The 12,705-nt window shown below is 39.2% G+C and overlaps 1 protein-coding gene and 1 pseudogene across 2 annotated transcripts in view; one reads left to right on the top strand and one right to left on the bottom strand.

The window, feature by feature from the left end:
* INTS4 (integrator complex subunit 4) overlaps window positions 1-12,705 on the top strand; it is a 114,820-nt gene that overhangs the window by 64,388 nt on the left and 37,727 nt on the right. For both annotated transcript variants that reach the window (XM_055416059.2, XM_055416060.2), the window contains exons 12-15: window positions 1,942-2,084; window positions 5,900-6,015; window positions 9,651-9,784; window positions 10,961-11,118. In XM_055416059.2, the coding sequence (XP_055272034.1) occupies window positions 1,942-2,084; window positions 5,900-6,015; window positions 9,651-9,784; window positions 10,961-11,118 (551 nt within the window). The remainder of the gene's footprint in view (window positions 1-1,941; window positions 2,085-5,899; window positions 6,016-9,650; window positions 9,785-10,960; window positions 11,119-12,705) is intronic.
* LOC148773890 (proteasome activator complex subunit 1 pseudogene) lies at window positions 7,601-8,475 on the bottom strand (annotated as a pseudogene).

Raw genomic sequence — 12,705 nt, 5'->3', positions numbered from 1 at the left:
GATAAAGGGAAGTTTCTCTTGTAGCAGTATTCCAGTTAATAAATCAAGAATGATAGAATTTACATGTCATTGTTTTACAACTTTAATGAATTACTAGATCTTGGCAGTGATCTTCAGTGGTTAGTAATATCACAAAGGAAAAATATATAGTTGCTGAGGGAAGTATACGGTACCACCTGTGAAGTGGTCTTATAAAAAAATTGAACCTGATTCTGATCAAGCCTGTAAATCAAACTACCATCTCGATATATACAGGGGAGAAATTGCAAGGGGTAAAAAAAAGTGAGATGTAAAGAGATTTTACATATTAAAAGATACTTAAGGGGCATATTACCCAAATGCAATGGGTGAGCATTCTTGGAGCCTGATTAGAACAAGTAAAACCTTTTTGAGTAGGGGAAATTTGATTATGGGGTGGATATTTGATATTAAAGAATTATTAAAATTTTAGGCATTGTATTGGTTTTAAGGATTTTTTTTTTTTAAATAAAGACTTATTTTTAAAAGAAGTATTATGGAAATATTTACCAACAGAATGCTGTAATTTCTCTGACTGGATTCAAAATAATATGGGAGGGGGGTAGGTTAAGGTATAGATGAAGCATGATTGGCTGTGAGTTAATTGTTGAGACTAGGGGGTTTCTTGTCTCTGCTTATTTATACATGCTTCAAATTGTCTGTGTTAAAAAGTTTTAAAGAACTGGAAAAAAATGCTATGAAGATATCAATAAGAGTAAAACTGATACGTGTCTGTTTCCATTAGTATTAAGAAGTTGTTGGTGAACTTTTCTAATCATTTTAGTGAGGTTGAGCAGAAGGTATTGGGGAGGGAAGAGGCCACTTTCTGATATCACCTGGTACCTCCTCTTTTTTTGTTTATCTGCCCTAGCCTTGTTGCTGTTTTTTCAACATGCTTTTGCCTTTCAAACATAGCCTTTATGTTTGCTGTTCCCTTTGATCATGCCATGTAAAATAACCCTCCACCCTAGCATTCTTATCCTTAACCTTCTTTATAGTTTCTCATATCTTATTTATTTAGGATGTGCTAGGTCTTTGTTGCGGAGAAGGCAATGGCAAGCCACTCCAGTACTATTGCCTAGAAAATCCCATGGATGGAGGAGCCTGGTAGGCTGCAGTCCATGGGGTCGCTAAGGGTCCGACACGACTTCACTTTCACTTTTCACTTTCACATATTGGAGAAGGAAATGGCAACCCACTCCAGTGTTCTTGCCTGGAGAATCCCAGGGACGGGGGAGCCTGGTGGGCTTCCGTCTATGGGGTCACACAGAGTCGGACACGACTGAAGTGACTTAGCAGCAGCAGCAGCAGCAGGTCTTTGTTGCTGTGTATGGGCTTTCTCTAGTTGCAGCAAGCAGGGGCTACTCTCTAGCTGTGGTGCTTGGGCTACCCATTGCCGTGGCTTCTTTTGTTGCAGAGCACTGACTCTAGGACATGCAGGCTTCAGTAGTTGTAATGCATGGGCTTAGTTGCCCTGAGGTAGGTGGAATCTTCCCAGACTAGAGATGGAACCCGTTGTCCCTTGCATTGGCAGGTGGATTCTTAACCAGTGGATCACCAGGGCAGTCCTTTAGCTGTTTTTTTTTGTCTTTTCACTGGAAGGAAATTCCTGAGAGCAGGAATTTGATTTTAATTATGGCTGTATCCCTAACACTTGGTACATAGTAGGTACTGATAAATGTTGACTGTTTAATAAGTATTTTGTAAATGTTGAGTGTACAAATGAACGAACGAACAAATGAATGAATTCTTTAAATATCATTTCAGATTTTACCTCCTCTGTGAAGTCTTTTCAACTACTAGCCCCTCCCCTTTGAGAGGGGCTCTTTGCCTTATCCTCCCACTTTAACTTGTACATTCCTCCATAAATAGCTAATCCATAGTGATTGCTTTTATTATTATTGTTACTTTTTTTTTTTAAAGGATTCATCTAGAGATATTAGAGAGGCTCTTCATGAACTTCTATGCTGTACTAATGTTTCAACCAAAGAAGGGATTCATCTTGCACTGGTGGAGCTGTTAAAAAATTTAACCAAGTACCCTACTGATAGGGACTCCATATGGAAGTAAGGATTTTTTTTTTCTCATTTGCTTGCTGAGTCTGATAATGTGTTAAATGCACAGTGTTGACATTATTCAGTGGATCATCATGGATTGACATATGGCCTTCAATTTTGCCTTCACTGTAGAAACCTGATTCAACTTAGCCATACCCTCAAGAATCTGGTTCCTAAACTGAATATCATGTCTTAGGTTATTCATTTGTCCATCCGTCCACCTAGCAAATATAATGTGCCTGCCATGTGCTTACTATGTGCCAAGCCCTATGGTAACTTTTGGAGGTACAGAGATGAGTCCGTAGATTCCCTTTTCCTTGTGTATGATGTTAGTCACTCCTTTGTCTATTTGCATCATTGTGAAGATTAGAGGAAGGGTAAGTTCAGAAAACAAAGATCATGGCATCTGGTCCCATCACTTCATGGGAAATTGATGGAAAAACAGTGGAAACAGTGTCAGACTTTATTTTTTGGGGCTCCAAAATCACTGCAGATGCTGATTGCAGCCATGAAATTAAAAGACGCTTGCTCCTTGGAAGGAAAGTTATGACCAACCTTGATAGTATATTAAAAAGCAGAGACATTACTTTGCCAACCAAGGTCCGTCTAGTCAAGGCAATGGTTTTTCCCGTGGTCATGTATGGATGTGAGAGTTGGACTGTGAAGAAGGCTGATCGCCGAAGAATCGATGCTTTTGAACTGTGGTGTTGGAGAAGACTCTTGAGAGTCCCTTGGACTGCAAGGAGATCCAACCAGACCATTCTAAAGGAGATCAACCGTGGATGTTCATTGGAGGGACTGATGCTAAAGCTGAAACTGCAATACTTTGGCCACCTCATGCGACGAGTTGACTCACTGGAAAAGACTGTGATGCTGGGAAAGGTTGGGGGCGGGAGGAGGAGGGGACGACGGAGAATGAGATGGCTGGATGGCATCACCGACTCTGTGGGCATGAGTTTGAGTGTACTCCGGGGGTTGGTGATGGACAGGGAGGCCTGGTGTGCTGTGATTCATGGGGTCGCGGAGAGTCGGACACGACTGAGTGACTGAACTGAACTGAACTGAAGTACTTGATCTTCAGATGGAAGATCATGATTCCCCTGATTACCTCTAGTTTAGAGTCAGGCTCAACACTGTTTGAAGAGCTACTTGGATACATTTACCATAAACTGTGCTTTGTTGTACTCCACATATTTCAACAAACTTATGTGATGAGATCACTCCAAATATATGATTTATTAAAAAAAATTATTAGCAAAACTAGAAAAACTGTGGGTCAAATCAGGTACAAATCAGGTCAAATCAAGATATACTAAAAGTTAAAAATACCAAGAAATCTTGCTGTAGGTAACATTTCTATTATTTGGTTTTCTGTTTTGCCATTTCTTCATGTTTTTTCAGCTCAATTCCTTGTGCGTTTCTTGATTGCCTTCAGGAAGCATTCAGTCATTTGGGATGTGGGGCTACAATGTCCCCTGAAGCATAGTGAGTAAAAGGGCTGAGAGAGGTCAGAAAACTAGTGAATTAAGTTCTTCCCACACAGAAGTAAATCACGACTGGGGAAAAGTGTATTTTCCTAACAGTATCAAGTGTTTTGAATGCGATGCCTTTCATACCCCATACTCCTGTCAGTTTGTTCATGGGGTTTGTGTTCTCTCTTTTGCTCATCTTACTTTCCAGTCCTTGGTGAAGTCTCATCTCCTTTGTGAAACTTTCTCTGGTCCTGGTGTCTGTCTTTGACAGGTAGAAAGCAAATGATATCAAACTGTCAATTAATAGTTCATTACCTTGTAGTGTTAGTCATCTTTGCCTCAGTTAGATTATAAACTCAGTGAGAGCATTAAATTAAGTTCTATGTTTCTTTTTAATTCAGCACACCTTCTACACCAGACATTTATTAAAGATAAAAAAATTCCTAAATACCAGCACGTATGTAGTTTTTCATGCCTTATAAAGGGCATTCATTAACTAATAGCCAATTAATAATAGCTAAACCAATAGTTAATTGAGTTCTTCTTCTATAATGGCAGACACCTTGCTAAGTACTTTTCATTCATTATTTTGTTTCAGCCTTACAACAACTGTATGAGGTAATTATATTTTATCTCATTTGTAGGTAAGAAATATATCTGTTCAAGGCCACATAGTTATTAAGTTTCCTATTTCAGATCAGGTCTCTTCTGATTTTAGAATTTCACCTAGGAAATCAGTTAGAATGCTTTTGTCTATAAGTAACAAAATCTGATTAAAAGGGGCTTAATCACTGTCTAGTGTTTTTCTTTAACAAAAATGTCAGAGAGTTGATTTCAGGATTGATCTTTTCAAAAGTTTAACATGATAAGTACTCTGGTTGATTTTTTTTTGCAATTCTCTTGACTTTCTTCTCATAGTTGCAAGATGGCTGTCTCATAAGATAGTATCTTAAGACAGAAAAGGACATTCCCTCTATGCATTTTTTTTCTGTCTCTCTTCTTAAATGTATTGAAGTATAGTTGCTTTACAATGTTGTGTTACTTTCTACTATATAGCAAAGTATATTTGTGTGTTATTTTTCATATTCTTTTCCATTATGGTTTATCAGGGGATATTGAATATAGTTGCCTGTGCTATACAGTTAGAACCTTGTTTATCCATCCTATATATAATAGTTTCCATTTGCTAATCTCAAACTTATAATCCTTTCCTCCCCCACCCATTTCCCTGTTTGGCAATACAAATCTGTTCTCTGTATCTTTATGTCTGTTCTGTTTCATAGATATGTTCATTTGCATGCAATTTTTTTTTTTTCATTTGGTTAGGAAAACATTCCTGAGAAATTCCCCAGCAGACTTGATCTCCTGTTCCATTGACCAGAACTAGGTTACTTGACTGCTTGCAAACTAGTCATTGTAAAATGGGATTGGGATTGCCATGATGTTGTTGTTGTTCAGACACTAAGTAGGATCTGACTCTTTGCGACCCCATGAACTGCAGCATACCAGGCATCCCTGTCCTTCACTATCTCCCAGAGTTTACTCAAATTCATGTCCATTTGAGTCGGTGGTACTATCTAACCATCTCATCCTCTGCCTCCCCATTCTCCTTTTATCTCCAGTCTTTTCCAGTGAGTTGGCTCTTCCCATCAGGTGGCCAAAGTATTGGAGCTTCAGCATCAGTCCTTCCATTGAATATTCAGGGTTGATTTCCTTTAGGATTGACTAGTTTGATCTCCTTGAAGTCCAGGGAACTCTCAAGAGTCTTCTCCAGCACCACATTTCCAAAGCATCAATTTTTTGGCACTCAGCCTTCTTTATGGTCCAACTGTCACATCTGTACATGACAGCCAGAACAACCATAGCTTTGACTATATGGGCCATCATCAGCAAAGTGATGTCTAGATTTTTCATACCTTTCCTTCCAAGGAGCAAGCATCTTTTTATTTCATAGCTGTAATCACTGTCCTCAGTCAATTTGCCCTGATGAGTTTAGACCAGTTATGGTTGAGCCCTAGGGCTGAGCCTACCTTCATTGAGTACTTTACTACTTACCTGATGCCTGAGTAAAATCAGGGTCTCTTGGCAGTGAAGTTGGGGGAAATTGTTATTAGTTAAATAACTGTGAGAAATATCTGCTATATCAGCTCTTTTATCTCCATAATAACCAAGTTTTTAGATCAATTAACTGAGTTCCAGAATAATTGAATGACTTATCAGAAGTCACAGAAGTCACAAAAGTAGATGGTTGAGAATTTGTAATTCTGACTCATGTTTTCTAATTCCAGTTCCAGGTGCTTTTTAAAGCATTTATTAACTTACTAAAGAGTGCTCTCATTTTATTTGTTTCAGATGCTTGAAGTTTCTGGGAAGTCGGCACCCAACCCTGGTGCTTCCCTTGGTGCCTGAGCTGCTGAGCACCCACCCGTTTTTTGACACAGCTGAACCAGACATGGATGATCCAGCTTGTATCCTCTGCCGACTTAGCAGGAAATTTTGGCCTCTTTTTCTGCAGTGTAGCTTTGGTGGTCTGAGAGTTTTGGATTTTGTTTTCTCTTTCTCATTTCTTTTAGTTAAAAGTATATGCTGAGGAAACCTAGTGATAATTATTTTCCTCAACTTTCATTTCTGTATTCACAGTAATTCACTTTTGCCATTGAATACTACTGATTTTTTAGTCATTTATTGAATACCTAGTATATTCCACATATTGTTTAAATACTTCATATATTTTATCACTGATCGTCCAAACAACCCTGGAAGGAGGTATTATTCCCTGCTTACAGATGAGAAAACTGAGATCCAGAGAGGTTAAATAACTCTTAAGCAGCAAATCTGGGATACAGAGCCAGGCATATTTGGTTTTAAAGGCTGTGGACTTTTCCCTTTCTTATTCCATGTTTCATTTGACCTGCAACCTGAAGGAGAGGATGGGCTGAGCTAGGGTACACAAATTCTCTGGCACTAATACAAGCTCAGGGGTGTTGTGATAGCTCTGGGCAGCATGGCGTGTAGTCAGGTTGTTTTCCACTAATGGGAATATATTTACATCAGTGCATCCGTACTCGTCCGTGCTTCTCTTCACTCTGTAGCACACCGTTGGTGGAGTTTAAGGAGGTGTTTATTGAGAGACGTGAATCAGCCAAATAGCTGGCTGTTGGGGATGACCATTGTTTTCTCTTAATTTCTTTTTTTAAATTTTTATAGGGCATTTGGACAATTTTTTAAAAGATCTGTGTAATTGATGTGCTAACAAATGCCTGACTCTGTGTTTATGTCTAAGAAAGGTGCATCCCTGACCTTACCTCTAAAGGTGCAATACTATGGCTGTTTGAAATTCAGTTCATCTGAGAGAAACTTGTGGGCTAGGTGTTACTACAAAGTATGCAGGACATATTAAGATGCCTGGAAATCTGAAGCCCCCTTCACATTAAACAAATAAAAGCTAAACATTTTTGAAAGTGTAATGTTACTATGTTTGTCTTCGAATAATAGATTGCCTCAAATGTAACTTAAATGTTGATTACAGGTTTGTTTATTTTTTTTTCTCTCAATGTAAAAGAAGTCGGGAGGTAAGCAGTCTGCTGCTGATACAGTAGCTCCACATTTCTTCTTTTTTTTTTTCATTTTTGGCCACTCTGAGAGACATGTGGGATCTTAGTTCCCGAACTAGGGATTAAACCCATGCCCCCTGCATTGGGAGCTCAGAGTCTTAACCACTGGACCACCAGGGAAGTCCTATCTTGTATTTTTAATTTCTGATTTTCCCTCTGTTGCAAAATTAATACACATAGAAAAATTTTTAAATTGGAAAAAAAATTTCATATTTAACAGCCAGAGTCTTAGTAGCTAAAGTAATTGTTAATATTTTGGTGTGTTTCCTTCTCCCTTTTTATTTATTTGGTTTTTTTGGCAATGGTATGGCTATATTTATTGTGCCTGGGAAGCAAGGTGAGGAAGCAACCTCAACATGCAGAAGGTGGGGAAAGTATGGAGTCCCCTGTAAAAGTCAGGAGGTCTCTGGGGGACCCATCACAGGATGAGAGGAAGCTCTCAATAGATCATTCCCTTCATTTCTTCCCTGGGCTTTTCGGCTTTTTGAAATTCTTCAGGATGATGATGTATAACACAGCATAAGCATTGTGGATCTCCATGACCATCAGCCAGGTATCCTGATACTCTGCCTCCTCCAGCTCCTGCACCAGTTGTCTCAATAAGACCCACGTGGGACTGCTTAGCTGCTTTGGTCATGGCATCACAGTGCTCGGAGAAGTACTTAGGAAAGTGTGTGAAAGCCTTCCAGTTTGGTGTGAAGGGTGGTTATCAGCTCAAATACCTTCTGGACAGCCACTCCAAAATTGTTCCCGTCCTCAATCTGAGGTATCTGCAGCTGCAACCAGGTGGTGACCAGGTTGAGCTTCTCAGTGGCATCCTTGATTTCAGGCTTCACACGCTGCAGGAGGACCCCAGTCTTCTCATTGCAGCTCACTGGGCTACATCATGGAGGACCTTTGTCTTCATCTTCCCCTTTCTTCTTTTCATCCTTGTCTTCTCTTGCTGTGTTTTCCCCCTCCTTCTTCTCTTTCTCTTTGATTGGATCAAACCTGGGATGCCTACCAGGGCCTTCAGATTGGCTTCATTGAGAGCTAGCTCCTTTAAAAATGCATCCAAAAAAAAAAACATCCAACTCAGAAATCTTCTTGGGGAAATAGCTCCCGAGCAGGTTCGCTGTCTTAGTACACAGGTCTTCATGGAACACATCCACCTTGGCTTGGGCAGGACCCTGCAGGATCCTGAGCGTGGTGGCCATGCTGGGGTGGGGGCCTCGCGCTGCATACGGACGGAGGAGTGGTTATGGGAAAGTGAAAGCAGCGATTACTCCCCATATGGCCTTCCTTGGTAGTGGGAGTGGAGGTACTAGAGGAGGCTGGGACAGACCAGAGAGGGGCGGGGAGGCAGCCTCTCTGCAACCAGGTGGTGACCAGGTTGAGCTTAGACCTCTAGAGCCCAAGAGGCGCCTTCCTGCTTCCCCACTTCCCCTTCTCCCCTTTTAAGAGCTTGGGTTTGGGATTTTGCTGTTATTTTTTTTTAACATTTTATCTCATCAAACAACATTTGATGATAGATAGCTGCTATCATATCCCCTATAAATTTTGGAACCTAATTTTTTCAGTTATAATGCTTCTGATGGAATATTAAACTAATAAATATAATTTTTAATGATTGTATAATACTTCATCAAATAGATTTAAACAGAAGTTGTATAATTGTTATCCTGGTTTTGGACATTTAGTTGTTTTTGATTATTTGCTATTATTTGAATGATTCTCTATTTGATTTTGAGATGTGGAATTACTCAGCATTCATAAGATTCTTAGGGTGGTGGTTTAGTTGCTAAGTTGTGTCCAACTCTTGCAACCCCATGGACACTAGCCCACCAGGCTCCTCTGTCCATGGGATTTCCCAGGCAAGAATACTGGAATGAGTTGCTGTTTCTTTCTCCTGGGGATCTTTCCGACCCAGGGCTCGAACCCAAGTCTCTTGCACTCAGGTGGGTCTCCTGCGTTGCAGGCAGATTTTTTCCTGACTGAGGCACCAGGGAAGCCTATAATCTTGTATCAAGTTGTTATTCAAAGAGATTGTGCCAGTATATACTTTAGTAGGCATCGTACCAAAGTTTCTATTTGTTAGTATTCTCATCAATGGACATAATTTAAAACAACCTTTCTTGGAGAAGGAAATGGCAACCCACTCCAGTATTCTTGCCTGGAAAAGTCCATGGACAGAGGAGCCTGGCGGACTGCAGTCCATGGGGTTATATGACTGAGCTTGTGTGCTTGAGGGTGGAGGGAGATGGGTTGGTAGCAATAAACTGGAAGAACCAAAAATAAATAAATAAATAGAACAACCTTTCTTTGGTAATTGGAGGGGTAGTTGGGGAAATTTGGTGTGAGGTTTATATAGCCCTTTGAATCTGCATTTGTTTGTTAGAAAAATTGTAGTCATTTAGCAACAATTTGAGGGCTTAGAAGTAGAGGCACAAAATTCTGGCCAGGCTCAACCTTTAATACCTCCAAGTTTACTTAACGCACCTATTTATCAGACATTGCAGTTTTGGTTCTTATTTTCAATGCTGCTAAAACCTGTCCAACGATGCCTGCATTGTTCTCAGATCACACCTTCAGGCACTATGCCTACCTTCGAGACAGTCTTTCTCATCTTGTTCCTGCCTTGAGGGTATGTTGAAAACATCTTTTGTCTGTGTTTTTGCTTGTTTGATTTTTAGTCCTTTGTGTAAATAGCAGAAAGCAAACTCTATATTTTCTGAAAATACATTCATTAATTCTCTTTAACTCTTATTTTGCATTCCTGCTTCTGAATCCTTTACCTTTTAAGAACATTCATTTTTTGAATGTACCTGGGTTATTGACTATATTATATTAGGCAAGAAGAAGCCTGGAACATTTCTTACTTTATTTATTTATTTTTAAATTTTTTGGCCACCTCATACAGTATGTGGGATCTTAGACCCTTGACCAGAGATTGAACCCACACCCCCTGCTTTGGAAGCATGGACTCTTAACCACTGAACTGCCAGGGAAGTTTCTGGCACAGCGGATTAGATCCTATTACATTTTAATACTTATATAAAGCTATGATTCTCAATAAGTTTATTTTTTAATAATAAAATGTTATTTTAAAAACTTAAGAGATATAGAAAGAAAAAATTTTTGATGAACCATACTGATAATATACTGATCACCATACTGATAATAATAGCATACACTGAGTGCTTTGTGCAGGCACTTTGTTAAACTCTTTATTTGAATTTACTCATCCCTACTTAAATAACTCTAAATGACTTAATTTAGAATAATATATGTACATGGTTAGAAAATTTAAACTATAAACTTCTCATCCCTTTCTTGAAAGGTAGCCACTTTTAGCAGTAAGAACAAGAATTATAAATAATTATCAATTATCATAATATAAAACATTTTGATAGCATGCTATAAATGTTTTTTAATACAAAAATTTACTTGGGAATAAGTCATCAGTCTTCTATGAAGTGAATGATCAATAAAGGTTAAAAATAAATGTGGCATTAATTTTTAGTCTCATTTCTGTGGTTAGCCCATTTATTTCAGTTAACAATAGAAAATAACATTATACCATTCTCTTTTCTTTTTCTCCTTGCAGCTTGTGAGTGGCTCTATTGGGTAGACCATGTTCATTTTCTTTCTCTCTTTCCCTTTCTCCCACTGAAGCCGAGGAAGGAGAAGATTATTTACAGAATTACCTAGCTCTTTCTCCTTTTATTTGTTTGACTCACATTTTTTCCCCTGGTTTCATTGTTTTACCGAAAGTTGAGCCAGAGTTTGATGGTGCTGTAATCCTACTGTGTTTGCTTAGTTACCAGGTAGGAAACTAGTGTCATCAGGTCTTTCTCCCAATATCACACCTCATGAGGATCCTTCCCATCAGTTCCTGCAGCAGAGCCTTGAAAGGGTATACAGTCTTCAGCACCTTGATCCTCAGGGAACCCAGGAGCTGCTAGAGTTCACCATCAGGTGAGGTGACTGGTCATCCTTTTCCTTTGACAGAGTTAATGTCGTTATGCTTGGCTTGACCCTTATGATTTCTAATGTTGGTTATAGGTTGATTTTTCTGACTCTGTTGCAGTGATTTTATGATGTTTTTATTTTGAATTAGATTGTGGTTTAAGCATATTACAAAGAAAAGGTTTGTGTTCGTGACTAGATTGATGATTAGTACAAATCTAGAAAGAGTTGGCAAAGAAGCTGTTTTCAGCTTTTCTTACCTTTATATATATATATTAGTTTGGGTAACAGAAAATGCAACTAGTAGTGGTTTAAACAAGAGGAAAAGTTAATTCTTTCTCATAGGCAGACAGCTGAGGTGGCTGATAACCTAGACTCATTCTTTCTTGTTTCTCCATCTTTGGCGTAAAGTGGCCTTTGACTGAAGATCCAAACTTTAACTGTCTCCTTTATAATCCAACCTCGAGAAAACAGGAAAGAGTAGAAGGGTATCATTTCTACAAGCACTTCCTTTAAAGACACTTCCTGCAAAGTTGCATGTTCTAATTTTCCTTGTGTCTCATTGAGTAGAACTTAAGTCACATAGCTATATCTAGCTGCGAGGAGCTAGGAAAGGTAGTTTTTGTTCCAAGTGACCAGTGCTTAGTTAGCACATGGTGACTCTTGTTACTGAGGAAGGGAAGAATATTAATAACAATCAGCAGACTGTCAGGCTCTGTTGGAATGTCCTGAATGATCTGAAAAGAAATGAAACCCGTTTGCCTTTAGCAAAGGTGGTATCTGTCTGCCTGTGTAAATACGGTTTGATTGAGACACAGCATTTAGCAGCTGCTTTACTGCTGCAGTGGTCCAGCTGAGTAGTTACCATGGAGACACTATGGATGGCAAAGCCTAAAGTATTTACTATCTGATCCTTTATGGAAAAAGTTTGCTGACCCTGAAGTGCTGCCTCAATCACATTTTCTTTCTCATCTGCTTCCTCACCAAGGTGATTAAATTTAGAGGCTGCTACTGAAGTTGTTGGCGCCGAGCCTAGGAAAATAAGCTCTACTTCCGACTCAGCCGCACCTAAATAAACATTTAAGTTTTATCCTTGACACTTTACTAACCAGTTGGCATTAAGAAAGTACAGAATGCACCAAAGTTAGCTAGTTTGGTCATTAGCTGCAATGCTGGCTTTTTTTTTTTAAGCTAATGCAACTTTTTAAAATAATATTTGGGAAAAACCAAAGGAAAAAAGTAGATAAATCTTCAAATCACCCATATACAACAAAAACACAAAGATGCTATACACTATTCCTTTCAGATCCACACTGGCCCTCCACTAGGTAGACCACTGGTGTTTGACTTCAGTAAACACCCTGGTTTGAGTCACCTTCACGATCTGGGTTTTATGAAGTGATGGTGCTGCAGGGCTTTGGGCTGGTCAGGTGACCATTCCACTGCTGTGGTCCGTCCTGGGTGCTGTGTTTCTTGTTAAGTGCATTCTTGAGAAAGGTGGCCAGGATGGTGAAAAATTTGGAAAGGAAAGCAGATGGTCCAGTAGTTAACTGATCACTTACTATGTTTTACAAGCATTATTGCAGTTAGATATTG

Source organism: Moschus berezovskii, chromosome 25 (assembly GCF_049115385.1).
Source record: "Moschus berezovskii isolate FMDL1 chromosome 25, NW_MosBer_1.0, whole genome shotgun sequence".
Classification (NCBI taxonomy): Eukaryota; Metazoa; Chordata; class Mammalia; order Artiodactyla; family Moschidae; genus Moschus; species Moschus berezovskii.
The sequence above is the reverse complement of the archived record's forward strand: the minus strand, read 5'-3'. Positions and strand labels throughout refer to the sequence as shown.